General features: G+C 41.5%; 2 protein-coding genes across 3 annotated transcripts in view; one reads left to right on the plus strand and one right to left on the minus strand.

Annotated features, from left to right (window-relative positions):
- The first annotated feature begins 10,337 nt into the window (after positions 1–10,337).
- Positions 10,338–18,891, plus strand: sash3 (SAM and SH3 domain containing 3). Its single transcript, XM_086262168.1, has 8 exons — positions 10,338–10,620; positions 12,107–12,202; positions 14,349–14,483; positions 15,127–15,262; positions 16,289–16,446; positions 16,892–17,104; positions 17,190–17,334; positions 18,185–18,891. The coding sequence occupies exons 1-8, from the start codon at positions 10,564–10,566 to the stop codon at positions 18,442–18,444; spliced, it is 1,200 nt and encodes a 399-aa protein (XP_086118294.1). The 5' UTR covers positions 10,338–10,563; the 3' UTR covers positions 18,445–18,891.
- A 4,012-nt stretch (positions 18,892–22,903) lies between these two features.
- The window catches only part of zdhhc9 (zDHHC palmitoyltransferase 9), a 32,012-nt gene continuing 28,263 nt past the window's right edge, over positions 22,904–26,652 (minus strand). For both annotated transcript variants that reach the window (XM_086301818.1, XM_086301813.1), the window contains exon 9: positions 22,904–25,829. In XM_086301818.1, the coding sequence (XP_086157944.1) occupies positions 25,647–25,829 (183 nt within the window). In that variant the 3' untranslated portion in view covers positions 22,904–25,646. The remainder of the gene's footprint in view (positions 25,830–26,652) is intronic.

Below are 26,652 nucleotides of genomic sequence, written 5' to 3' on the forward strand. Positions count from 1 at the left end.
GAATTGAATGGATCTAAAACGACTAACGGCCTCCTTGCTGCAGAATTTCCATTTTTATCCAGGTTGCAGGGGGGGTTTGGGCATAACCCAGAAGTGATAGGATAAGAGGCAGGGTACAGCCTGGACAGCTCACCAGTCTATCACGTAGAGACAAACAACCATTTGCACAATAAACACAATAAATAGCAATAGCATACACGTGGCGTGTGTGTAGTTGTCTGCCTCGTATAACTCCAGTGATTTTCCTGCAGTTTGAAATCTCCTGCGATTTTGTGAATTTCATGAGTCCAGCAACTAACCACTCTTACTAGATTGTATCATGTGATCTCAACAAGAACAAATTAAGTTGTTGAATTTCATACAGATCTTACATGATTTAATTACATTCAAGATAGAAATGTCAAGTTTTTGCATTCAAATTACAAGGTAGACTTTTTTTAATGTAACAACCACCCACCGAAAAAAGTAGAGGCGGCTGCTCGACTTGACTGAGATGGATGCCTTCCTCAAATCACGATCACCCAGAGAATACAGCACAATGAGGCAGCAAAAACATGGAGTGTTCTTGTACTGAAATAATACACTGAAATATCCTATTTATATACTGTAAGTGTTCAGACCCTTTGTTATGACACTGAGCTCTGGTGTGACCTATTTCCATCAAAGGTCATTGATATGCTTTTACAACCTCCAGTGTCTAATTAAATTTAGTCAGCGCCAGCTCTAAGAGGGTTTGTGCCAAAGTAAAAAAGGAGCTTTGAGGACAAGAAAATTGTCTCTAGATATAAGAGATGAGTTTGTCAAGGCACAGTTCTGGGGAAGGATGCTAGCATCAGCAGTATGTGGTCCAGGTAAAATAAGTAATTGGGACAGAGGGCCAATGCTGAACCCTGTGGTTACAGTTGATGAAATACAAGAAGAGGAGAGAGAAACCTCCAAAAGACAAGTGTGCAGAAGCATGATGGACACCACCAGATGTTAAAGTTAACAGGTTACCAGGATGTTTTTATTTTACAGAAGTAGTCAGCCTACCTTGCATATATTTTACATGTAAATGTTTTATTTAATATGAGTTTTTACTGATCAACAAACTGCAACAGTGACACAAAAAGAGTTGACTGGTGATTTCATACATGTTTGTCTCTAATTTAGAACATAACCAACTCTGGAGCAGCATAAGTTACCAGGTTGATATACCCAGGTAAGAGGTGATTTAGTTAGTAGAGAAACCCAAAGATTAACTGTAAAGCTACGCTGCTTTCTTGTCCAAACTGCTGATTGGTACCCAGGAAAATAAATAACAAAAACTTAAATGGACAAGTGGCACAGAGGTGAGTTTTTAACACACATTTTGGAGACAGTAGCTCATATTTGTAGTTATTTTAGGTTGCATTTGGCCTGAATTGGTAGCCCTGATGCAGTGTGAGTGCATAAACTTAGCCACAGGTCAACCTCATATGGGCCAAATGTCAGCTGTGCTGTTGTGTGTGTACCACATCTAGCCCACGTAATGTTTTTCAGATTCAAAACTGAGCTAAAAGTGAGATAAACAGCTCAAACTTTGCAACTAGAAGAGGTTCATCAACTGAATAAAGACATAAAAGAAGACTTTTATTTTGAGAAACGTGAATAACGAATGCAACAAAGTGACAACATGGTTTCTGAGTATCTGACTTCATGAAATCTCTGAATCTTTTTTGCCAAATGCCATTACCCTGGACACACAAACACGCACACACATGATTTCGTTGTTGTGGACTCTCCTCTGGGATGATGCGTGTTGGTGAAAATGCTCATATGAGTGCTTCACAACAAAACTAATCACGTGATGTGATAATGACTATGTCCACCTCTTTTTTTACTATGTAAATGTGACATCTTAGCTCACTTCCCCTCCGTATAAGCCAACGTTCCTGTAACTGGCTGCCACTTGCAAACAGTATATATGCTGTGCTTATAAATATGGCTATGTGACAGGCATAACTGCATTAGGGAAAACCCCAAGGGATGTGCACGATATTCAAATATTTAAGTAGTCATTAAGTTATTTTTTTGTTTTTTTAAGTAACCATTTATGCAAATGTTTTTTGTTCTTAATGGTGCCTGGCAAACATTAGTTTGCTACTATCACACAAACATAACAGTAATGGACCAACAAGCTGTTGGGCAGCGACCAACAAAAATAAAACCAACAAAAATAGAGTTCAGCATGTGTGACATTGTGATGAAAGATATTTCTATAAATAGGAGAAAACACAAAGTCAAAGAATGAAAGCTGTCAAAAGTTTTTTGTGTGAAATCCTTCAAAGAAACCAACAAAAAATGAGGTCCAGTGTAAACGCAGGTGAAACATGACTTTCAAATACAGCTCTTTGGGAATTTAATCGATGACACAAAAATATAATTAATTAAACTGTTAAACTGGATGCCACTGACACTTGTCACAAATTCAAATAAAGAAATAGGAGTGCATGTTGTGTTTTGGTGACAGGTATTGCATTGTGATTCGCTCATTTTTTTTATTCCACTATCCAATGGATGATCATCAGATCACTCTGAATTTTTCCAGAGAGTTGACTTGACTGTACCTCAGTTTTTCTAACCGCAGCATAAAAAGCTCTAATCCAGTTATTTAAAGATGTAGACTTATCTGCTTCTCATTAATCATCTTATTAATGAAGCTAAAGCTGTGCCTGTTTCTTTCACAGAAACTGTGATCACTAAAGGGAAAACCCCCAAAGTTGGAGATGTATGAAAAATGTACCACCATTTTTCCACACAAGTGTGAGAGGGCCTCAAAAAGTGTTGGCAGGGCCAAAACATGTGAGCTACAGTAGTAGTACCATCATGGTGTTGTAAAACTAACATAGGATGTGTTTTTTTTACATGTTTCTCACTTGAGCAGTATAAAAGGTGCAGTATTCTAATCTGAATCAGACGTAATCTGATGCTAAAAGAGGAAGTGTCAGTACAAACTAATGTTGCGGCTGGGGATTTTAACCACGCGGACCTGAAATCTGTACTTCACAATTTCCACCGTAATGTGAAGTGTGCTACCAGAGGAGATAGAACGTTGGACCAGGTGTACACCAACATGGCGAATGCGTACAGAGCCCAGGCTTATCCCCACCTGGGTCTGTCAGACCATCTCTCCCTTCTGCTACACCCAATATACACACAAAAGATCAAGAGCACTGGGATTACAACCAAAACCGTGAGAACGTGGCCGCAGGACGCTATTCCGATGCTTCAGGACTGTTTCCACTGCACAGACTGGGATGTATTCAAGGTGCAGGACACTGACAATCGTGTCGCATTGGACAGTTACACCTCCACTGTCTTGGACTACATCTGTTTCTGTGTGGACAATGTAACAACTTGGAAACGATTCCGTGTGTTCCCTAATAATCCACCCTGGATGACACACGGAGTTCAACAACTTATTCGAACAAGGAACAACGCTTTCAAATCCGGGGACCAGGAGGCATACAGTGCTGCCAGGGCCAACCTGAGAAGAGGCATCAAGACTGCCAAGCAGCAGCACAGGAGGCGTATCGAGGCCAGGTTTGAGAACAACACAAACCCAAGGCAGGTCTGGGAGGGCATCAGGGCTATCACGGACTACAAAAGAAGAACACCATCACCCTCAGCCGACAGTTCTACTCTGGCTGAGGATCTAAATCTCTTTTATGCCCGTTTTGACAGGGAGAACACCGACCCTGTCCTGTCCCCTCTCCCCTCAACCGACCCTGCTCCGGTCCTGAGCACTCATGAGCTGAGGCGTGTGTTCCGGAGCATTAACACCAGGAAGGCGGCCGGGCTGGATGGAGTGCTGGGCCGGGTGCTAAAAGACTGTGCTGCGGACCTGGCGGACGTCTTCACCTCTATATATAACACCTCGTTGTCCTGTTCACTGGTACCATCCTGTTTCAAAGCAGCAACCATCGTTCCCATCCCAAAACAGTCAAATGTCACACGTCTGAACGATTTCAGACCTGTGGCACTCACCCCCATTCCCGCCAAATGCCTGGAGAGACTGGTCATTAAACACATCAGAGCTGCTTTTCCACCATCCCTGGACTCGCACCAGTTTGCATACAGGGAGAACCGGTCAACCGAGGATGCGATCGCCACAGTGCTGCACACATTACTGAAGCACTTGGAACACAGGAACACCTATGCACGGCTCCTCTTTGTAGACTACAGCTCGGCTTTTAATACCATCCGGCCATACAAACTCCGTCCCAAACTCCACCAACTGGGACTTAACTCCTCTCTGTGCAACTGGATTGTGGACTTCCTCACTAACCGTAGACAGAGTGTCAGAGTGGGTAAGAACACCTCTTCCACCCTTGTGGTCAACACCGGTGCCCCTCAGGGGTGTGTCCTGAGCCCTCTGCTATACACTCTCTTCACCCATGACTGTATTTCCTCCTGCGCGTCCAATCTCATTGTTAAGTTTGCAGATGACACTACAGTGCTCGGACTTATATCCAACAATGATGAGACAAACTATAGGACAGAGGTGCAACAACTAGAGTCATGGTGCCACGACAATAACTTGGTCTTAAACACCAAAAAGACCAAGGAGATCATTGTAGATTTCCGGAAGAGGGGTCATAACAACCATCTGCCTCTCTTCATTGGCAGTGAGGCGGTGGAGAGGGTGAGCAGTTTTAAATTCTTGGGGGTAACTGTGACCGAGGACCTGTCCTGGGGCAACCATATCACCTCAGTTGTACGGAAGGCCCAACAGCGCCTCTACTACCTGAGGAGACTGCGGAGCGCACACATTCCCAGATCTCTGATGTTGAACTTCTACAACTGTGCCATCAGCAGCGTTCTGACGTATGGATTTCTAGTGTGGTTCCCCAGCTGCACCAAGGCCGATCAGCAAGCACTCCAGCGGGTGGTGAAAGAAGCTGGCAGAATTATTGGAACAAGTCTGCCAGAGATCAGTAATATCTTCCCCACTCGCTGTCTGAGGAGGGTGCACAGTATCCTGCGGGACCAACATCACCCTGCGCGCCACCTTTTCCATCTGCTGCCCTCAGGGAGAAGGTACAGGTCTATACAGGCCAGAACATCCAGACTGGCCAACAGCCTGTATCCACAGGCTGTGAGGCTCCTGAACTCTCTGCCCCCCTCTCACGGACAATAACCATATCCAACTTCTTAATAGCAATGAACTGGTCTGCATTGGTGCATCATATCTTTATTCTCTTCCCCCTCCTGCCCCCCCCCCCCCTCTTTCTTAAATAGATAACTATCATATCTGATATCATATCTCACAGTACAATAATATTGAATGGGTTGCATTGTTGTATTTTGTCATGTTTCTCAGGTCTTTGTCTGAATTTCTACGAACATTATTGCTAAGGATTGTCTTATTGCATTGGAGTCACACTGGGTTAAATATGTACACTTGGGTTTTAAGGGGTATTTATTATTTTCTTCTTTTTTTTGGGTTGTATGGAAGCCCCAAACGCAATTTCATTGTTCTTGACAATGACAATAAATAAATAAATAAATACTAAATACTAAATACTAAATAGAATGTTCTAGAGTGTTTAAGGCCTGTTTCCTTGCTGCTTTTGTTTTGTCCCATGTGGGCTGATTAATATATGCATGCATACACGTTACCTTTTGTGTGAGCTATGAGCCATTAATACTATTAATGAAGCTCATGTTCAGTAAGGAAGATCTATAGCCTCACGTCTGTCCTCTCCAAGGTCCTGTCAGCTAAATCTAAGCTTTATCAGTTCCACTTTCCCACGCTGTCAAGCTGTTTGTGCCAACACCGGTCCAGTCCAGTTACCTTCTCCCGGCCCTCTCCAGCATTCCTGCTGCATACTTTAAATCTCACTGTGTGTCTTTCTCCTTCTTTCTCCTTCTCCTTCTGTGCAACCCACCTCCTCTCCATCTCCACCTTTCATAACTGAAGCTCCATTCAAGCTACCTTCACCTTCACCACCAGCATCCAGGCTCCGGGGGTTCCTGCTCTAATCTCTTTCATTGCTGGGGATCAGTTCTGCCAAGACAGGCCATCGGAGTCAACCACCAAACATCTATCTGTATTCTGTCAATAATCATGTTCATTCTTTCTGATGATCTGTCCTTATTGAGCTGCGTGGAAATACAGGAGTCTAAATATTTACTAACAAAACTTCTGATACGTAAAAATCTTTTCGAATTTTGGAATCATTTTTTTACAATGTTTTAAATGACATGAACATTCCTTTTGCAAAGATATCTTGCCTGAAAGTTATGCTATGACGGAGACGGTATGATGGTGTGCGATGGCATCTCCCTCACTGGAAAAACAAAGCTAGTCATCACTGGAGGAAAAGTCATTGCAGATAAATACTGAAAGGAGATTCTACAATCATTCCATATCTCCAGAGTCTGGGACCCAACTGTATCCACAGCAGCACTCCCCCCCTCACAGAGCATTTCGGACACTGCCTCCAGAATTTGGGAGTTGAGAGGATGAAATGGCCTTCCTGCAATCCTGACCTCAGCCCCACCGAACACTTGTTAGATCAGTTTTGGCATGCAGAGAAACCAACACAACCACATTGACTGACTTTTACTGACAATTACTGATTGATTGTGGCTGTTATGGCTGTTAATGGTTCTTCCATGTGCCCATGTGCTAATAAGGCCATTGTTTGTTAAATGAACGAATTGATAAATTTCCGAAGTCTCAACAGATTTTGATCCACCATGTAACACCATCTGGAAAATGTCTGAATGGTAACAACTTAATTTTTCAATATGGCAGTGATCCCAAACAAAAAAGCAGCCAATATCCAAAAGAAGAGCTTTAAGGAGTCTGGATAACTGTTCTTGAAGAATACTTAAAGGAATGAGGAGGAAGGTTGTCATACCAAATATTGACTTTCAAACTTGTTAGAATTGTACAGACTATCTTTCCCCAAGATACTGTATTTGCATTTTTGAATGAAATGCTGTACCTATTTCCAGTTTTTCTAGCAGAATACAAAGAAATGAGGAGGGACTTGAGACGTTTGCACAGTACTGTATTAAAATTAACTGATCATATAGGTGCACATTTAAAGAAGTTACTTCTCCAGACAAAGGCACAGGAAAGTAAACAGTGGCTGTAAAATATATTAAATGAGAAATATGCATCTACAAAGAGAATCAGTATTTGACTCTGAAAAAGTCACAGAATAACTGATGCCAAAAAGGCTACTTAGGGCACACAAATTCCCAATGCATGAAGTTCTTCATTAAAAAATGACAACATCTGAAATCGAATCATAATCAAATTCAACCTGCAGCTTCACATAACTGGACTCGTGGTTCAGCAGCTTAGAGCCGCTCCTGCTGGTAGACTTGGGTTGCTGGGCAACTGTTCTGTCAGCGTGACTTGAAGGTGTGAAGACAAGCGTTGACACTTCGCACCCTGCATCTGCATCTCTGGTCATTAAAAGCACATGACGGAGCCTTTCAAAGACAGCGTCTGATTGCTCTCAGAAAAGGCGTTTTCATCCACTTTGGTGAGCTTGTGGTGAAAAGAAGAGAAGAGGAAGAAAAACTATGCGATCATTGTTCTCTATGATAGAAAGATCTTTTATGTTTACCATGTATTTACTGTTAAACACTCCCATATTAATTTAACACAAGTCTTCCGCTTATCACTACAATCCAAGTAGTGCTGCGTATTTAAGTTGAGGTACATACACACCTGTGGACTTTGATCTCTTAAATCTGACTATGAGTAGTTATTCACCTTCAAATAACCCGACCCTTTAGAAGAGCTCATCTTGGTGTAGTTCCAGACTAACTGTGATTCAGTGAAGGCGTATGCAGATGAAGTTATGTCAGGTTGAGGTGCAGATCTGAGCTACAGCCAAGCGTGGCCTGTAATCTGGAAACACTAAGAGTATAAAAGATGGATGTAGCCACCTCGATGTCACCCACTGCTTATTTATGTCTCTTTTCTAAGAACATTTCCTTTGTTGCTGTCTTGGTGTTTTGGCTGATCTCAGTGTGGAAACAACCTGCTGTTAGCAAATGAGCATTATAATTTAATGTTTTAGTGAACAAATCTCATCAGTAAGCAGCCTGAATATTTGTAGATTTCACTTGGATTTCTCACTCTTTGAAAAAATGTTGGAAAAAAACTCATAATAGATGGACAGGCTTGTCCATTTTTTTTATGTGTGGAAGTAGAAAGTTGGCACTCAAGAACCAAACCCTAACCCTTGTTAAGGAAGAGAAATAGGGAGTATTTAAAACCAAACCAATTTATTTCTTAATTGTGATTTAACATAACATGATCTTCCATCCATCCATTATGGACCTGCAACCTATCCAGGTGCCACGTGCACTTATGGACATCCTTATGTTTGAACATGGTGTTCATTATGGACAAACTGTTATTTGTACAAAAAAAAACTTCACAAAATTCAGGTTCAGATGAAGCAAGCCATTTCTCCAAATCACACCTGTTCTGTCATTGAAGTCTCCCAGTAGGACAATGGAGTCGCCAGATGGAGCATCCCCGAGCACCTGGGCCCCATGGACTAAGGCCTGACCACCAGGCGCTTTCCATCAAGTTCTTGGCTCCAGGCCTATCTCGGGCAGGGTACACAGGTCCCTTGCTCTTCTTGCCTGTCATTGGTCCATTGAATCGCTCGTTGTCTGCCTCCTCACTCAGGACCAATTTACCTTGGGAGACCCTTCAAGGAGGCAAAGGGATCGCTGGGGCACACAAAGCGCTCCACCATGTCAAGGTGGTGATTCACAGAGGGGACAACAGCAACATGGCTTTCATTTTGTAAATTATCATCTCCATTGAAGTAACCAGTTCAATCGTTCGTTCCCTTTGGCTTATCCATATCTGCTCAGAGTAAATAAGATGATAAATCAGACTGCACTGCTACCAAATAAGAGAGTCCCATGGTTTCTCTGTCAGATCTGGTTGTCACTTGTTACACTTGGTTACAGAAAAAGCCAAAAAACAGGTGCTGCCCTAGTTCACTGTGGTTGAGCTAATAACTATTACGCTGGAAACCTGCAGGAGCCTGGATTCGATTCTTGGATCATTTCAAAGCTTTTTGATTTTCCCTTTTGCTTTCTGAAATGCTCTTACAAAAATGTCCAAAAAATTATTTAAAAAAGCATCTTCACGTGTCCGTGAGTGTAATCATAACAGCTGCGTCCGTAATAATGTTTTGTTGTTTTCTTTACACAAATTTCATTATGCATGAGTGTTTTTATTTTTTCTTTACGTTAAACATGTGCTAAGAGCTCTTATTTTGTTATCTCTGCAGCACTGTAGTCACCCAAACGTCTGAATGTTTCTGACACTACTATGTGTTAGTTTGCACTGTCCAAATCAGCTGTTGCTTGTTGTTTTCATCCCATTTGAGATCTTTTGCGAGATTGCTTGCCAACCTTTAACCGACTGACAGGAAACTAAAATAGGGCATCCTCTTATCATGTGGTCTCCCCCCCCCCTCCCTCCAAAATAACAAACTAAACTTGACTTGCATCGTACTTCCCTCTTTACATTTACTGCCAGCCATTTACTTCGCCTTGTCCTGCCAGCTCAGTGCGCACTCACAAGCGCACACATTTCTGAGTCACACAAGTTGTTTTTGTCTCAATGCTCCATTTCTATCCTGTCAGGATGTGTCTGGCCGTTTTTGTTTTAACTCACTTGTCCCATAAACCACTTTGTGAGTAAATATGTGAGTTTTTGGGCAATCTGATCAGCAGTTTGTGATTTTTTGATTTTTTATGGCCTCCTGTAGCTGCAGCTGCAAAGCTGTTACTGAGTTGCTAAATATGTCAGCTCTAGCTGCCTTTCACTTCCACACTAAAACTGAAGCTAAACGACAGACTGCAAAATCAAAACCTTTTATTTGTCCTCAACATCGTGAGCACACAAAGGAGCCTGACAACACAGATGTTAAGATACACAAGAGAAGTTTTTACAGCCAGTAAATTTAACTGCAACTTTTTGCAGAAGTTCAAAGACGGTGCAGGGGTAGTAATGTTGTATAAGTGGCTGCGGGATGTCACTGCAGCTGTGACACTGCAGCAAAAGATCATCAACATCTTTTGCTGATTAATATTCCTCCAGCCAGCTTTTACTTGACTTAACTTTTATCTTTAAAACTTTTTTTAAAGATGATGAGAAACAGGTGATTATGCACCATTTGATATGTGGTAACAGTCAACAGTGTTGTAATGAAATACTCATTAAGGTTGCATGTATCATGTTCAGTTTTGAGCCACAGAGAGCAAATAGCATGCGCTTGTGAGCAATACTTGTAACAAAACCACGAGTCTCCGTGCAGTCACCAAAAACAGGGTTTGCCTCTTCAGTTTCAGCATGGCCACGTGACTTCCTGCTGGCTTCTGCAGTTCACTCGGCAGCAACACAGCACACAACAGGCTTCCTCAGTTTTTTAATCAGACTCGGGCTGTGACCGCGCAGTCACAGAAATCCTCAGGTGATTAAAGCGGGTCCAACTTTCCCACAGCTTTCTGTCCGGGGAGATCTGAGGATCACAGAGGGACAAGATGTTGAGGCGAAGGCCATCAAATGCCTCAGAGAAGGAGCAGGTGCAGAAGAAGAAGGTGAGTTTTTTTGGTTGCTGTAATTCTTTGTTTTGATGTGTCTGTGCAGCTACACTTAGAAATGCTTATATTAAACAGAAAGTCATAGTTTTTATATTTGTTACTTTTTGTAGACTTTTGTTGCCACGCACACTTGTTTGCACTTCGACATCAGCTGTCTTCTTTGTGTGCACATCTTTTCAACACAGGATGTCAGCTTAAGTTAGTTCAGACCTTTGCGGTTAAGCTGAACGCACACGAACACAGACAACACTTGAGGTTCAGCAGCAGCTTTTTGCCTAAAGCAGAATATTTCCTACCTTTTCTAACTACCGTTTTGGCTGTAGCCTCGGTACATTTTTAGAAAAGTAAAGTTCCTCTATTCTGGCAGGGTGAATCATTGCTGCAGATGTAGTTTGAGTCAGAGAAGGCTTTGTGGCTTCTGCTGACTTTGTCTTCAGCTGCTATCAAGATAGTGAACCTCCTACACTTGACACCAGTGCTCTTATTTTCCATCCAGCTCTCCACCCGCGGTCGTTTTCACGCCATGTCATTACACAACTCGCTGCGTTTGTTCTTCTCATGTCACTGCTGCGGTTGTCGGCTTTAATAGAAGATTGATTTAGCTGAAAGGTCTGTGGCTGTTAAATAAAAACTGAGGATGGGAAAAGAAACATTTGCCACCAGAACTTGTCATATTAAATGTCACTGAGGCCCAAGACTGCTGAAGGTTAAGCTTTGGTGGTTAAACTTTACAAGGTAGACCGTAAGCCACCGGTGCTGGCTGGATGTCTGCAATGATTGGCTGGCAGCAGTTGCTAAAGCTTTGCCAGTTTCCTGTGGTTTGAGCAGAGAGAGAAGGATGAGCTGCGATAAGATGTTGCACGGCGGCGTGGTTAAATGGAAAATTAGACAAAAAGTTTCCACAACAGCTACAAGAAAGTCTAAATCTGGAAAATATGCAAAAAATGAGTCAAATTTGTCTCTTTTGCTCAAAATTACTAGAGCTTTGCCTTTCTGGTGTTTGAACTAAAAAAGAATTAAAAAAAACCAATGTTGTTGCGAGGATGAAATCATGTTCTTGTATATATTTTAGCTTTGGTGCTCCTGTCCTTCCCCCAAGGTCTTGTGTATGCCACTTTTGAAAACACGAGCTATTTATTGCAGAAACCCTAATGAATCTAGCCGCACATCATTTCCTTTGTGTTTCCTGCTAAACAGCTGCAATACCTTTGTAAAACCTTATCAGATGCAGCCACATCACCGTGCAGACGTTCAATTAGCCGTGACTTCAACTTCAATAACAGTGTGTGGAGAAACACTGGCACACATTACTTCTAAGAAACCCCTTCTGTTCACAAATTTGAGGAGATAAGATCGTACTGTGTGCACGACCGCAAGTTCAGCATTATCAGTTATTCCACAGAAAACCACTGAACAACTGTGTGATCCTCTTTGCTGTTCATGAGTTCATGATATTTAAGTGCAATGCACATTTTGTTTGCAGCTCACCCTGCAGAGGTCCAGCAGCTTCAAGGATTTCATGAAGCCCAAGCCTACCTCTCCTGTTGTGTCAGAGAAGGAGTTCAGCTTGGAGGAGAATGTAAGTTTCTTCCCTGGGATTTGCCCAAAACAAGCAAAATATACAAAACATCAGTTTATAAAAGTAAAAATACCTATTTTATCTCTTCTTTTAACTTCCTGAATAGCAGTTCCTCCAGATATTTTGTTACATTGTTCCTCGTCTCTCGTACTGTGGCCTTCTCTAAATAACGCATCCACCAGAGGTCAAGTGGAAGCTTTTTTTCAGTTATGACTGTTACAGAAGTGCCCAGTTGGTGCTTCCTGATTTACACGTGTGAACAAATGATAACACTTTTAAAATTAACAGAATATATTAATAATTTCCCAGCAACATTCAGGTTACTGAGTGGAAGTTAGAGAGAAATGATTACAGAGGAAGTAAGAATGAGAAGCATTGCACAGAGCCCCAGATGACAACAGCATGCAGACAGGATGTCCTCCGGTCTAGTCAAGCAGAGAGCCTCTCCGTCCGAAAATCATAAATGGTATTCCCCCGAAGAGTGTATCCATTTAAATTTGGCCTTATTATTTTTCATTTACGTCAACTCTGAGCTTAAAACTTTCTGCTGAGAATTCATCTGTTACACCCCTGTCAGCGGTCTCTGCAGACGTGGGTTTGCCATTGTCATTGTGGTTACTGAATGTTTACACTGCCGATAAACGGCAGCGTTTCTTCATGATAGTGTTTCATTAAGAATAAGTGCACGACAAGCTTTGAGGGCTTCTCCAGGGCCAAATTATTTCATATTTGTACCAAAATTGGCTTCAAATCAAGACATTTCTCACTGAATATGAGGGAATGGAGCTAAATGGACAAACTTGTGGTTAGTTTGCAAATCTAGTATTGATTTTTAAATCAGGGAAGCCAAGCTTGACCCCCCAAAATTCTGTTAATATCAGCTGACTAAAGTGTTGTATAGGTTATGCCAAATACAAAGATAATTACCAATCAGCACATCACTAATAAATACACTAAAGTCTGCAAAAATATCAAAACATCATCAAATAAACAATAATACAAATAAATAAGACCGCATGATAAAACCCAGGAAACCTGCTCAACTACTACACGACTCAACTTTGAGCGTGGATCTAGAAACTTCTAAAAGCAGCTGGTTTACAGACCAGGTTAAGTAGGATGGCTCAAAACCACTCGGGCTCATGAAAGCAAATAGTAAAATTTTAAACTGGATCCTGCAATGGACTAGGAGCCAGTGCAGGGAGGCCAGTACAGGTGTGATGTGATCGCACTGTTTCTTTCCTGAGAGACGACGAGCTTCTGTGTTTTGTACACCCTGCAGGTGATAAAGTAACGATTGGTGAAGAAATAGAAATAATTACAACAGTTTAATCAGGAGGTAATGTGGACAGATGGTAGACTTCATTGAAAAAAGCTTGTCTTAATACGACATGCTTCAAAACTACACCTGAGTAGCAGAACCAAAACAGAAACCTGTGGGTATTATTAGTAGAAGGTTATGGTGGTTGAACGTGACCACTAACCAGGTGGGTGCTGTTAGGAATTCTCTGCTGCTGCTCTTCATAACTCACCTGACAAATCTATTTTACCTACAGCAATTTAAGGATAAAACTGCATCTGTTGTCTTGATGTATTCTGTCTATTTGGCACTCTTTTTAATACTTAATGTTAAGTTTTTGGGCTACAGCTCTTGACTAATTCACAAGCGCCCACTGTTGCTTTTTAGGATCTGCATGATACTAATAATCACTGTGATTAAGCTATGTGCCCGTCTCTGCTGTTAACTACCTCAAAAGCCTGAAAACGACATTTTTAGATGTCAGTAATAAGCACGCAATTTCACACAGTTTGTCTGCAGATGGAGTCTGGTAACACTCTCTAAAACTGTGCTTTCAAGCACCACAGTAGAGCGCTTGTGTGTCTGTGTGTGCGTGTTCGTGCTACAGAGAGACAGAGAAATACTTTGTGGATGGCAGTAACATGTGCGCACGCAAACCCCATTACCACAAACGCTCTTCTTAGTCTGTGAGAAAATTTTTATGACCTGGCTTCCATGCCACCGAGGAAATTCATGTCAGTGGCTTAGATTTGAATTTTTTTTTTACTACTCTCAACCTTAATTCCAGTGACTTTAAATAACACTGAAAACTCATCTGGTGGTTTTCCCTTTTCTCCTTTTCTCCAGGTAGCAGATGGTGTGACTGCAGAGGAAGCAGTGAAAAGTGGCAGCAAACTGGGGAAGAAGTGGCGCAATGTCATTTCACGCACCATGACCCGCAAAACGTCCAAGATGGTGCAGAAGGCTTTAGCTGAAGAAGGGGTAAAGACTGTTTAAGTTTCACAAAGTAATCCAAAGGTTAACACGTGATGCATACCTAAAAAAAAAAAAAAAAAGGAAAAAAAAAGTTCACACTACTACAAACTTGAATCTGTCTCCACCTTGTGGAGAAATCCATGTACTGCAGAGGGGTTTATTCTTTTACCTTGCACAAAAACTTGCATGCAACGTTTTCTAGATTTAACTAAAATACAGCATACTGCAGAATTTAATGTTACAGTTCAGCCAGTGCTGTGCACTCTTCTTGTAATCAAGTATTTTAGATTTGTGGGGATGCTGATGTTTGGGTAAAGAGCCTGAATAAACCCTCTTCCACTGCTTCTGCTTTTTCATGTCTATCTCCTACCAAAGTTTGGTATAATGCTCACTCAGTTCAGAGCTCTAAATTTAGCAGACTGCCACCAATCTGTCATTTAAAGGTTAATGTCTGTTAGCACAAAGACAAGCCAGACTGTGTTTTTAAAGAAGAATTCACTTTTCTGCAAATCAATGAAAGATGCCCAAAAGTATTTTCCAAGGTAATGAAACAAGTTTGAGACAAAGATAATGAGACACTTCTTTGACTTTTTTATTATGTATGGGAGGTAAATGTGAACTGACCTCTGACCTGCACTGTTGTCCCCAGGGGGAGAGCGGTGAAGAGCTGTCTCCTGTCCCTTCTGACTGGCTTCCAGATCTGAGTGCAGGCCAGAGGACGTCGGTGTGCTCCACAGGCTCGGAGGACACCATGCCCAGCCCCATCAGCCGCCAGCTCTCTGGCAGTAAGTGTGAAAAAAAATCACTACTTCAGGCTGTGTGAGAGGAACAGGAGGTCCGACTACACAGATGTGACAGACTGCGTGTGGCCCAAGGATACACTGAATACTTTTTTAGGGTGATATTAATTTTCTTTTAACAGCAAGACAATAATTATAATGATAAACTAGATTCTTGACTATCGAATTCTTTAAAGGAAGGATTTTTACTCAAGTAAAAACAGGAAAGGCTCTCCTCCCCTAAAAGTGTATTTTAATTTTAGATTTAAAGGAGGTCACTGACTCAGTCGACCTGATTTCCTCGGTCAGATGCATAGAGAGTCTTCGGCATTATAGCTGTTAAAACAGTGTTAAAATGTTAGACCAGGCTTAACTTTGCTGTTGGAGTAATTTAACAGAGGTAGAAAAGTTTCCCAAACAGGTGCTACTCAATCCCAAAGCTAAACTAAATTGTGAGTGCCACCGCTTTTCTTGATTTACACAATTTAAGGGATTTCATAATTACTTAACAAGCAAACGATGCCTAGTTTGATCCCAAGAGGCGAACCCAATCCTTATGAGGTTGCGTTAGGAAGGGTATAAAAAATCTGCCAAATCAAACATGCGGAGCTACCCGCTGTGGCAAAACCACAGGGAGCGACTGAAAGTAGCAAGTTGATAATTTTACAGATGACTGAAAAGGGAAGTTTTCCCAGTAAAATGTTCTTGTAACTGTTCAAGTCTTCAAAAGGCCGTGTTTCCCACTGGAGGAAAAGTGCTTTGACTTAATTATCCAGCATTCATAGTTAATAAGTCCAACCTAATATTATATATTTATGTTACAAATGCTATTTAGAGGTCTGACATCTTTGTAAAATGCCATACTACTTTAATAAAAGCCTGAAAACCCCTTTTATATTGTATAAAGGCCCAGTGTCCCATCAGCATGATTCCTGGAGTCATACAGGGATGTTTACAGTGTGTTTAAACCTCTGGGGCAGAGGCGAAGGCCTCAGGATGAATCTGACCCAGCTTCTTATCTGTCCTCCTCAGACAGCGACAGACAGAGCCTGGACAGTGGATATAGCCAGAGGGACAGCATGCGACTGGAGGAGAACGGCATTGCTTACAACGGCCCGTTCTGCGGCCGCGCTGTGGTCCACACCGACTTCACCCCCAGCCCCTACGATGTGGATTCGCTAAAACTCCAAGTGAGTCTCGGAGGGGGGAGTCTTCCTCACTGGCTGCGATTTGGCCTCGTTTGCTGTCTCACTGAGGCGTCCTCCAGGGAGCTTGTTAGCTGTGTAAAAGAAGACCGGTCATTTTGATTATCATCCGTGAAGGAAGAGTTTAATCTACAAGACCCTCCATTACTGGTTACCCCCTTTGATAAAATATCATTTCAGTGCAGTTTATACAATGATGTGTGATCAGAAAAGTCTGCTTGACGGGGTTCTTAAAATATTTATAAACTCATATTTTCAAAGCTTTTACACTGGTGATCATTATCTTAAATCACTGGATAGATTTTTGATCAGATATTGAGCGAAACTTTGAGATGATCGTAGACTTTAATTTAAACTCATAATTCTGTCTTTTGTGAGTTTCTTTTATCTCCTGTCAGGCTGCCAGTATTAATGCTCTCTCTTTTCATAGAAAGGGGACATCATCCACATCATCGAGAAGCCCCCCGTGGGCACCTGGACCGGGAAGCTCAACAACAAGGTGGGCTCCTTTAAGTTCATTTATGTGAACCTCCTGCCCGACGAAAGCCCCCCGACCAGGAGGAAACGCTGCAGCAGAAAAGCCAACCGAGCCAAATCCAAACCCAAATCCCTGGAGGAAGTCCTGGACAGCATCGGCCTGATGGTGAGGGAAACTGCAGAGCAACTGTTGCGATGGTCACCTCTGTCTGATCGCAGAGATGTAAACCTTATTCTCTCTCATGTTGCAGGAGCTGAGTTCTTTGCTGTCCATGCATGGTTTCCAGACTCTGGAGGACTTTGCAGGGCTGAAGGAGTCTCACCTGAATGAGCTGAACATCACAGACCCAGAGCAGCGCTCCAAGATCCTGAACGCCACTGAGCTGTTGAGAGACTGTAAGTTTATACACTGTGATGCTGCAAAGCTCATAATATCTAATCAAAGGATGCTGATTTCAGGAGCACTTTGTCATTTTTTTATGCTTCATCTACACAATCAGGTGCACTTCATGGCTCACGTTGTGTTATCAGTGCTTCGTCTTAATATCTTGGCTCATCTTTGCTGCAGAAGGACAGTTTGTGAATTTAAACTTTCTTTAAAATTCACTCAAAACCATTTCATATGAATCAGTATCTACTTCCCCAAAACCGCAATAACCTTTATTTGTATTATTTTGACCACAGTGATGACTGTCCATGATTCCTTACTATTAGAGTCGTTGCTCATTGAAACCACTGAAAGTAATTTAACCTGCAGCATATTAACTTATAGCTGGAGTTAATTTTCATACACACTACAATAACTTTGGTGAGATGTGAACGGATGGAAGTGATTATCTGTGCTGAGAAACCTGCAAGTGTTTCTTGAATCTGCAGCTGTTTGAGCATTAAATACTAGTAGTTTTGTCTCTTTTTTTAGCCATCTGACCCACAGATTTACTGTTTTGGTTCACTCTGCTGTCCCACCGTATTTATGCACTAACACAGCAGCAAATAACAGTCAGCTGCCTGCATGTAGTGGATTTCCCTCAGGAGGTTTGAGAGAACATAAACAACGCTGAACAGGAGTGAGCTAGGGTTTAGATTCACCAGGTGGACACAAAGTGACTCCGGATGAATGATTGTGTTGTTCCTTTACTGCTGGATGCTGAGCGAGATGAAAGGACCTGTCAGAGTTCAGGAAGAATAAAAAGGATTGGCGTAAACCTCTATATATTAAACTGTGATTGTTTTTGTGCTTGTGTAGCTGAAGAAGAGTCAGAGCCAGAAGAGGAGGAGGGGGAGAAGGAGAAGGAGGAAACATCTGGGGAGGACGCCAAGGAGCCGCGGGATTCGGGTTGTTTTGAGAGCTCAGAGAATCTTGAGAGTGTACGCGAGGAGCCAAAGATGGAGGAAGAGGTAGAGAACCATGAGCCGGAGTCCGAGCAGCCACAAGAGAGCCAGACGGAGCAGCTGGAGAATGTGCAGGAGCAGCTGGAGGGGCTGACAGTGGACGAAGGATCCTGAGACGTGATGGACAACTTGTCAAACTTCTCTTACTCCTGGTCCTCTGGGTTTCTGTGGATGCAGATTTAATCCCACTGAAATATCTCTTCATGGTAGAAGAGCAGACTGTATGAACACAATAGTCACATAGCCATGGACTGTTGAGCAAGTGGCACAGTTTTGGTTGTTTCATCTGTCCTAGCTGGACACATTATTTTAAATGAATGTTTTTTTGTATTGTGTTGTTTGATTTATAAAGTTGTTTGTCATCATTTATCATAATGTATCTGAGCGTAATGGTACATATTAAAACCATTTTCATGGGACGTAGTCTCTGAGACTACGTCTAAGAATGTAAAATACTTAAATGTAACTTGAATACAACTGCTGCAAGTTATAATGTATATTACAGCAGTTTTTTCATGCTATTAGGATGCAGTGTTGTAAATATAAAAAAATTAAAGAAAATTTGTCATCAAGATGTGGATTCTGTAAGCTGTTAATTGCTACTGTTTCACATTTGTTTTCAATAGCTGTCTGTGAGTCTGTCAGCGCACACACTGTATCCAGAGGCTTTTGCAAAGTTATCATCATTTCATCATTTGTGAAGCAAATAGTTTCGCTTGCCATGTTTCAATTTAATTTTCAATTTTAATGTTTACTTTCTTTTTTTTAAAACATTTGGTTTTACTTTTAGTTATCCGATTAGTTTGTATTAGTTTTATTTTAATAGGCACTCACATAAAAGTACAAGTTTCAGGTTGGACTCTCTTTTGCTTTCAGAGCTGCTTTCATTCTTGAAGCCACAGATTCAGCAAAGTGTTGGAAACATTCGTCACAGGTTTTGATGCGTACTGACACGACAGCACCAGAGAGTTGCTGCAGATTTCCTGGCTGCACATCCATGATGCGAATCTCTTGTTCCGCTACATCCCAAAGGTATTGTGTTGGATTGTGATCTTGTGACATCACCACCAGCAGCCTGAACCGTTGATGCGTGGCAGGATGGATGCATGCCTTCATGCTGTTCATGCGAAATGCTGATGCTGTCATCCAAACATTGCAGGAGAAATTGAAACTCGTCACCCAGGCAACATCTTGAGCCCATATGAATTGTAGTCTGATAAGAGTTACACCTGGTGTGGTCTTCTGCTGCTGGATCTCCTTCAACATGCTCACATTTTGGTTGAAACAACTGGTTGCAACTGATTATAGTTTTCTATCAACTATAAGCAGCGTGGCCAATCTTCTCTGGCATCAACAAACCCTTTTTAAGCTCAGAAAACTGACGCTTGTCTTTTTTCAGACCATTCTCTGTGAATCCTGGAGATGATTCTGAAATACTCGGACCAGCCTGACTGCTGCCAACAACCATGCAGCATTCAAAGTCACTCAAATCACCTCTCTTCCTGATTCTGATGCAGCTTTTGAACTTATTTTCATGTGATTGAAACAGGTGTGCCTAATAATGTTGCTGGTGAGTCTATCTGAGTTATAGATGGTAGTATAATAGTATCCTGCAATATAGATTAGTATATAGATGGTATTTGTTTAATAAGTTGGACGATGGAGCAGCTACACTACTGATGCCTTTTATTTGTATTTCATTTATTCAAATTTATTTTCTCACCTTCAGTTTTACTTTTAGCTTAGGTTGAATTAACTGTGATAACCTTGATGCCCCCCCGCGGTTGTCATGACTTCCACAGCGGATATCTCCGTGACTCCAGCAGCTTCCAGATGTGGAAATAAACTGAGCGTGGGTTATCAACTTCCTCAGAGGTTTTATCTGTGCTGACAGAAGGTAGGATGTAGATGTTTGGACTTCAGGGCCATACTGCGAGGTGACGGTGAGGTCGGTTTCTTTTTTTAGCGCTCAGAACAGTTTTCGGATTTAAGCTTAGAGTTAAAATAAATCCACAATTCGCAGCAAACCCTGCCATTAGAACATGAGAGCCATGGCTTCTCTTTAGATGAGCGATTTGCCTGATCAGCAAATCATTTCTTGTGAATCACTGAATCTAAAAAATGCAAAGTGGAGACAATAATCCACCAAAACAGTGACGGCAAAGAGATGGTATGCAGTTGTTCAAAAAGGGCTGTTTTTGTAGAATATTTGTCCGTTTAATGAAAGTCTGCACAATTTCACCTCCCTGCAATGAATATTTTTTGTGTTACACACCTTAAATTATGTAGAGGAAGGCTGAAGATTTGCATCTCTTGATTTTAGCCGTCATAGCTAAAAAGTACATGGGATAGTCACATGAAATTCTATGGCTGCTAAAATATATTTAGCAAATAAATTTCAGTCACACTCAAAATGACACAGCAAGAGTTTTTTCATTATTAGGACTATATCAGTTTTTCAGCAGTAAAACACGCCAAATTCAATGTTTATAATGTAATAGAGACACTTGTTTCTGTTACTGTTTCTGCCCTCCATGTTTTATCCGTTTCGTGATAATTCAGTGAAAAAATATCTCAAAAAGTGTGATTTGGGTAAATCTTAAAGGATCATATCTGCCTGTGGGATAAACACGATTTATTTTTCCCACATTTTGATCTTCTAGCTGTGAGTCCTTGTGTGAAAACCATTTTCTCGTATGTTTTATACATAGCATATACATCTGTGGGAGTTTACACCCACGCTGGCAGCTCTGTGCGGCTGCTCAGCTGAGGAAAAGGACAAAGTTTAATCTAGTCATGCTGTAGTTTGGTGTGCAGCACATCTGCTATTTGATCTTTATATGAAAAGTGAAACACTAGTTCTAAATGATGAGGACACAATTTAAATTGTGTATGAAGCAACAGATATTACCACACTGCATGTGAATAAGAAACTACAACATCTAAATATCTGTGTAGGTTCTCAGGCTGTCCAAATGGAAACGTGCACAGATGTATCTGTGGGACCATAAATTATGCTTGAGGACACAAAAAACATGAATAGCTTTTGCTCACATTTGTTATGTGTAATTATTTATTTACTCATTTATTACTTGTTATTTTCTAACTTGTGCCTGATTCTGATTGGCTGTTGTGTTTGTGCTCGTCCAGACTGATTTGTTCAGTTTAATTCAGGTTTATTTATATAGTGCCAAATCACAAAGGTTGCTTCAAAGTACTTTATATTGCTAGCTAAATGCCCTACAGTAATTTGAGCAAAGCTCGGGCAATCTGACGACTCCCTATGAGCAAGCATTTTGTGATGGTGGGAAGTAAAAACTCCCTTGTAAGAGGAACAAACCTCCAGCAGAACCAGGCTCAGGAAGGGATGGTCATCGGTTGTGACCAGTTTGGGGAAAGAGAAGAGAAAAGCACACAGGAAGATGGGACAAAACACCTACTGTTGCAGAAAGAAGACAGCATTTAACTATGTCATTAAATTTAAAATCAAATTAAATAAAAACCAATAACTGTGACACACTGCAGTGGCAGATAAACAGATGGGAAGTGAAAAGTGGTGAGTGGAGTCAGGGAGTCACATGAAGAGTCTATAGCATAACTAAGTGATGTTCAGGGTCACTTGATCCAGCCCTGACTGTTAGCCTCAAAGAGAAAAGTTTGTGTTTAACCTTTAAAGCGGAAACATGTCTGTCTCATGTCTGTTTGTTCAAAATCCAAACTGAGAGCTGGTTCCACAGTAGAGGGGCTGATAGCTGAAGCCTCTGACTCCTATTCTACTTTTACAAACTCTGGGAGACGTAAGTAAAGTAAGCATATTGGGATAAAGTACTTCATAAACAGTAAGCGTGGCGTAAATTCCAGATCATAAAAATGAAGCCACAAAGAGATGCAATAATCGCGCATTTTATCGGACAGGTCACTAGATGGCGATATCTTTGGTTCAGCTCTATAAATGATAACTTTCTGATTTGACCCCAACAACGTCAGCTAACAACTTCAATTAGAAGTCATTAGCCAATGAGTGGGAACAATGAGCAAGCTCTGGCCGGTCCTCCTCGTCACATCCTGTTTTTTTGAAACCAAGATGGCAAAGATGGAAACGCTGCTCTTGACTTTTCCAAACTGGCCTACTTTCATTTTTTATTATACCATCTGTGACTGCCAACAGCTTGCAGATTGCACTCTTCAATTCAATTCAGTTCAATTCAATTTTATTTATATAGTGCTAAATCACAACAAAAGTCGCCTCAAGGTGCTTCATAGGTACAGAGAAAAACCCAACAATCATATGACCCCCTATGAGCAAGCACTTTGGCGACAGTGGGAAGGAAAAACTCCCTTTTAACAGGAAGAAACCTCCGGCAGAACCAGGCTCAGGGAGGGGCGGGTCCATCTGCTGTGATTGGTTAGAGTGAGAGAAGGAAGACAGGATAAAAGACATGCTGTGGACAAACGGTGCAACAATAACATTGACAGCAAGCTAAAATTTTGAATCATCTCAAAATGTATTAGTTAATAGTGAATTATTTTTTTTTTACATAAACTGAAATTATGACTTATGATGCCAATTTATTTATTTCAGTGATATAAACAAGCTTCCATGAAAGGGTGTTTTTCCCCATCTGTTCTCTTTTTTTGTGTTAACCGTTCTCTTCCATGATTCAGCGGTTTGTGATTACCCTGCATATCAAACAAATCTCCCGCTGAATGCTTTTTAAATAAGAACAACTGAGCAGCCTCCCACTGACAGAAGAAAACGTTAACAAAGTTATAATAAGACAACATGTTTTTTATTTATTTACCAGACACAATGATCATGTAAAAAGAAGTGAATAAATTGAATGAAATACATATATCACAGTGTTGATAACAAACAAAGTGGACATAAATAAGTGTTCCATCAACGGTATAGTACTGTATCTGTATACATAATGCAATGTAATAATCAGATCAGAGCATTCACGTCTGATCCCGCTTTGAAAACAGGAATAAATACAAGAGCTCGGCCTCTCTGTGGTCTGCAGACTTTCAGCTAAACCTTAAATTTCATCCTCCCTTTGAACATCACGAGCTTCCCTTTTTTTTCCCCCCTTCTCAAAAATCGAACATCATACATTCTTGCTTCTCGGTGACAATTAAATACACCAAACTATCTTTAAATACTTTCCACAAGAAAGCCCACTAAGTTCAGCTTTAGTTGAAAACAAAGAAAAAAAGGTCTCGGTTTACTGTAAATTTTAGCATTTCTCTGAGTTTTCCAAACAAATACTCAGTAATTACACTTCTTTACACAACTACACACTTCACAGCATCCTCCAACAGAGACATGTCAGGGATTACCTGAGAGCAGGTAGAAAGAATTCCTCAAGAGCTGAAACAGTTAGAGAATGAACGAGTTAATGAACCGACAAAATATTGGTTGAAAAAGTTTTAATGCTTTTACCCCATCAAGTTTTTAAAGCTGTAAAGTCTGACAGTTAAATAAAAATGATGGCATGCCCCGTCCTCAATTCACCCTAAACTTTATTCTCTACCCTTGATTTTAGAGTCTGATACGGTGCTAAAACTTCTACACAAGTGTATTTCACAAACACAAACTCTGTCTTGCATACGGCACAATCACTAACTCTCACTATCAGCTAACATCAATTAATACAAAGGATCTGCTTGACTCCTTCTCTGATTGGTCTTTGCACAGATGCTGTACCCTCAGGCGATCGTTGTGACCAAAGCAAAATAAAAGACACGTAGGGGGGTTTGTTTTTTAAAAAAAAATTCTCTGCGATAATGAGCCTGACACAGCTGGTTGCAGCGAAAGCTGCACCGGTCGTGGGCGTACTGTACAAAAAAAACTGTGCAAGTAAAAGGAGGAGAGGAGTAAGATATGAGACTTTTCTACAGAGGCAGAACACGGCAGGAAGAGAGAGGACTGGGAGGAAGATCAGGAGGAGCTCAAAGGCTGAATAATTAACTCTGGCTACACACTTCGTTCTTTCATCCTCACCCAGCAGCTGAGTTTTCAGCACATCTATCGCTGCTGAAGCAACCTGCAGTTAAAAGATGGCTTTGCTTAGTTGTTTATTTCTCACAAGCTCTTTTTCAGTGACTTGCGATATTTTAAAACGCAGCAACATAAACTCACCACAGGGCTCTGTGATCCTTTCAGCTAAATAGTGATTATTCCTTCTCAGATTTGGAAAATTCACAGTTTGTCAACAACATAAAAATTGTAGTGTTAAGTAGAAGATTCATGCTTTTTCCTTTATATCACCTCCACAGGTTAGCACTGGATTAATGATTTGAAGGGCTCCTCTGTTGGTGAACCTCAGCTGCTACAGATGGATGCAACCGTTACATTAAGGCACTGGTACTACGAGTGTCTCTACGCTCATCAGGCCTTTTCTCACATATGAGACTTTAAATGTGCGTGACTCAGTGTCATCCGTTTCAGAGCGCCGATGGCACACTACATCCTTGATTAGATAAAAAAGAAAATAACGTAAAAAATGAAAGGACAGGCGTTGGTCTGGATGAGATCACTTTGTTAAGAAAAGATGCACATCAGTGACACCAGTACTTGAATGCAGCAGTATCAGAGTACAAGGTAGACTTTGCCTGGAAGGAGCCTTAAATGAATTTCTCAGCTAAGGATTCACACGTTCTCCTGCTGCCTGGACATCAGGAGCTCCGACTGAAAGGTGAAACCCTTTATCACCACACTCTTCTCAAAGCTGCTTCTCCAGCCTTCTTGTGGTTTGCATAGGGCGTGTAATATATGCACAACATAAACCGACTGTATGTATGAAGTTGTACACATGTCCAGAAGTGATAGCTTCTGTTTTTGCCAGAGACTTGCAAGGATATTTGAACTGGCCTCTTATAATAAATGTCATTACGCTATTTTAAATATAAACATACTTGAGTACTGACAGTCAGAGGAAGCCCACGGGCGAACTGAGGGGCTGTCGAGAGCTTGGGGAGTGTCTTTTCTGCGGCACCCCAGCAGCTTTTTCCCCCCTATGCGTTTTTTTTTTCCATGCAGTGTTCAGGAGACGGGAAGCTGCTGACTTTCCATTTAATTACTTCTCCTGCAGGAGTGAATGTCAATCAAACTCCTCTGCAGCTACCAGTGAGAAAAAGCAGGGAGGAGGAGGAGCTGCAGCAAAATCTCCGCTCTTCTGAGGGATTGATGGGCAGGAGTCGGAGAATAACTGAGTCCTCCTCACAGTAGTCAGACATTGATTATTAATGCTTCAGTTCCTGACCAGGCAGGATGCTGGAGGAGCAGCCCCGATGAGAGCCGCCCTCTAATGCAGCTAATGGGCCCTTTCCTTGGCGATGGAAGTCTCTGCATCAGTCTCGGGTGAAGCCAGGGGTGGGACTTTCGTAGCTGCAGGGTGCTCCTCTTTCGGGGAGGCGTTCTTCTCCGCAGAGGCAGCAATGCTCGGCTTGGCATCATCAGGTGTGTGCTCGTTGGGGATGAGCGGAGCTGTGGTTTTCTGTAGGGAGAGGACAATGAACATGGTCACTGAAACTGTGGGGTTTATAGCAGTGCCAATATTGCTGCAATCAGTGGTATTATCAATGCTGTAATATTATTTTGAGTTAGAATAAAGTGAGACTTGCACTTGACTTGGGTGTGCAAAAGCCTGACTGCCACCGGTTTGACAGCAACCCCCCCAAAGAAACAAAAAAAAAAAAAAAAAAAAAACCCAAACACGCCACTGCTATTAAAAGGAGCTGTTAGACTTGGGCGGCACACGGTTTTGATAGATTGAGCAATTTCGTACCAGCTATTAACTGGAATTGATGTGCAATTCTCTTCCCTAGAGGACAGCAAGCTGAAAAGATGCAGTAACGACAAACTGATCTGAATCAGATGATTAACAGGAAGAAGAACATAAAACAGGCGAATCTTTCTTTTGTTCCAGACTGGGTGGAGACAACACAGTCGCTCCTTTTATATTAGAAATTCATATACTATTATCACATTTACATTTTCTATATTAGGAAGAGATAGAGAGCTGCTAAATTAAAAAACAAAAAGATAAAACGGCGTGCTCTGAACTCATGGTTTGGACCCCACCCAACTCTGAATGCCGCCTTCATTTTGATCTGAGCTGCACACCTGCAGGTTTTGTGCCTGCATCTTGCTCAACTGTGATGCTGTGACATAAAAACACCCGCTAAAGCACTCAGAAGCCTTTGTGGTAAGACCGAGTACAACAGAGGTCGTTATTGCCATCACAACAGATTGTAATGAAGCAATAGCAGCGATACACTGAGTCATTCCATCAAAACATTGTCGGCTGACGCTCATTT

The sequence above is a fragment of the Aulonocara sp. 'chitande type north' Nkhata Bay genome, linkage group LG2, assembly GCF_057382095.1.
Source record: "Aulonocara sp. 'chitande type north' Nkhata Bay isolate Kocher_YH1m ecotype deep benthic linkage group LG2, A_spYH_male_GT1.1, whole genome shotgun sequence".
NCBI classification, from domain to species: Eukaryota; Metazoa; Chordata; class Actinopteri; order Cichliformes; family Cichlidae; genus Aulonocara; species Aulonocara sp. 'chitande type north' Nkhata Bay.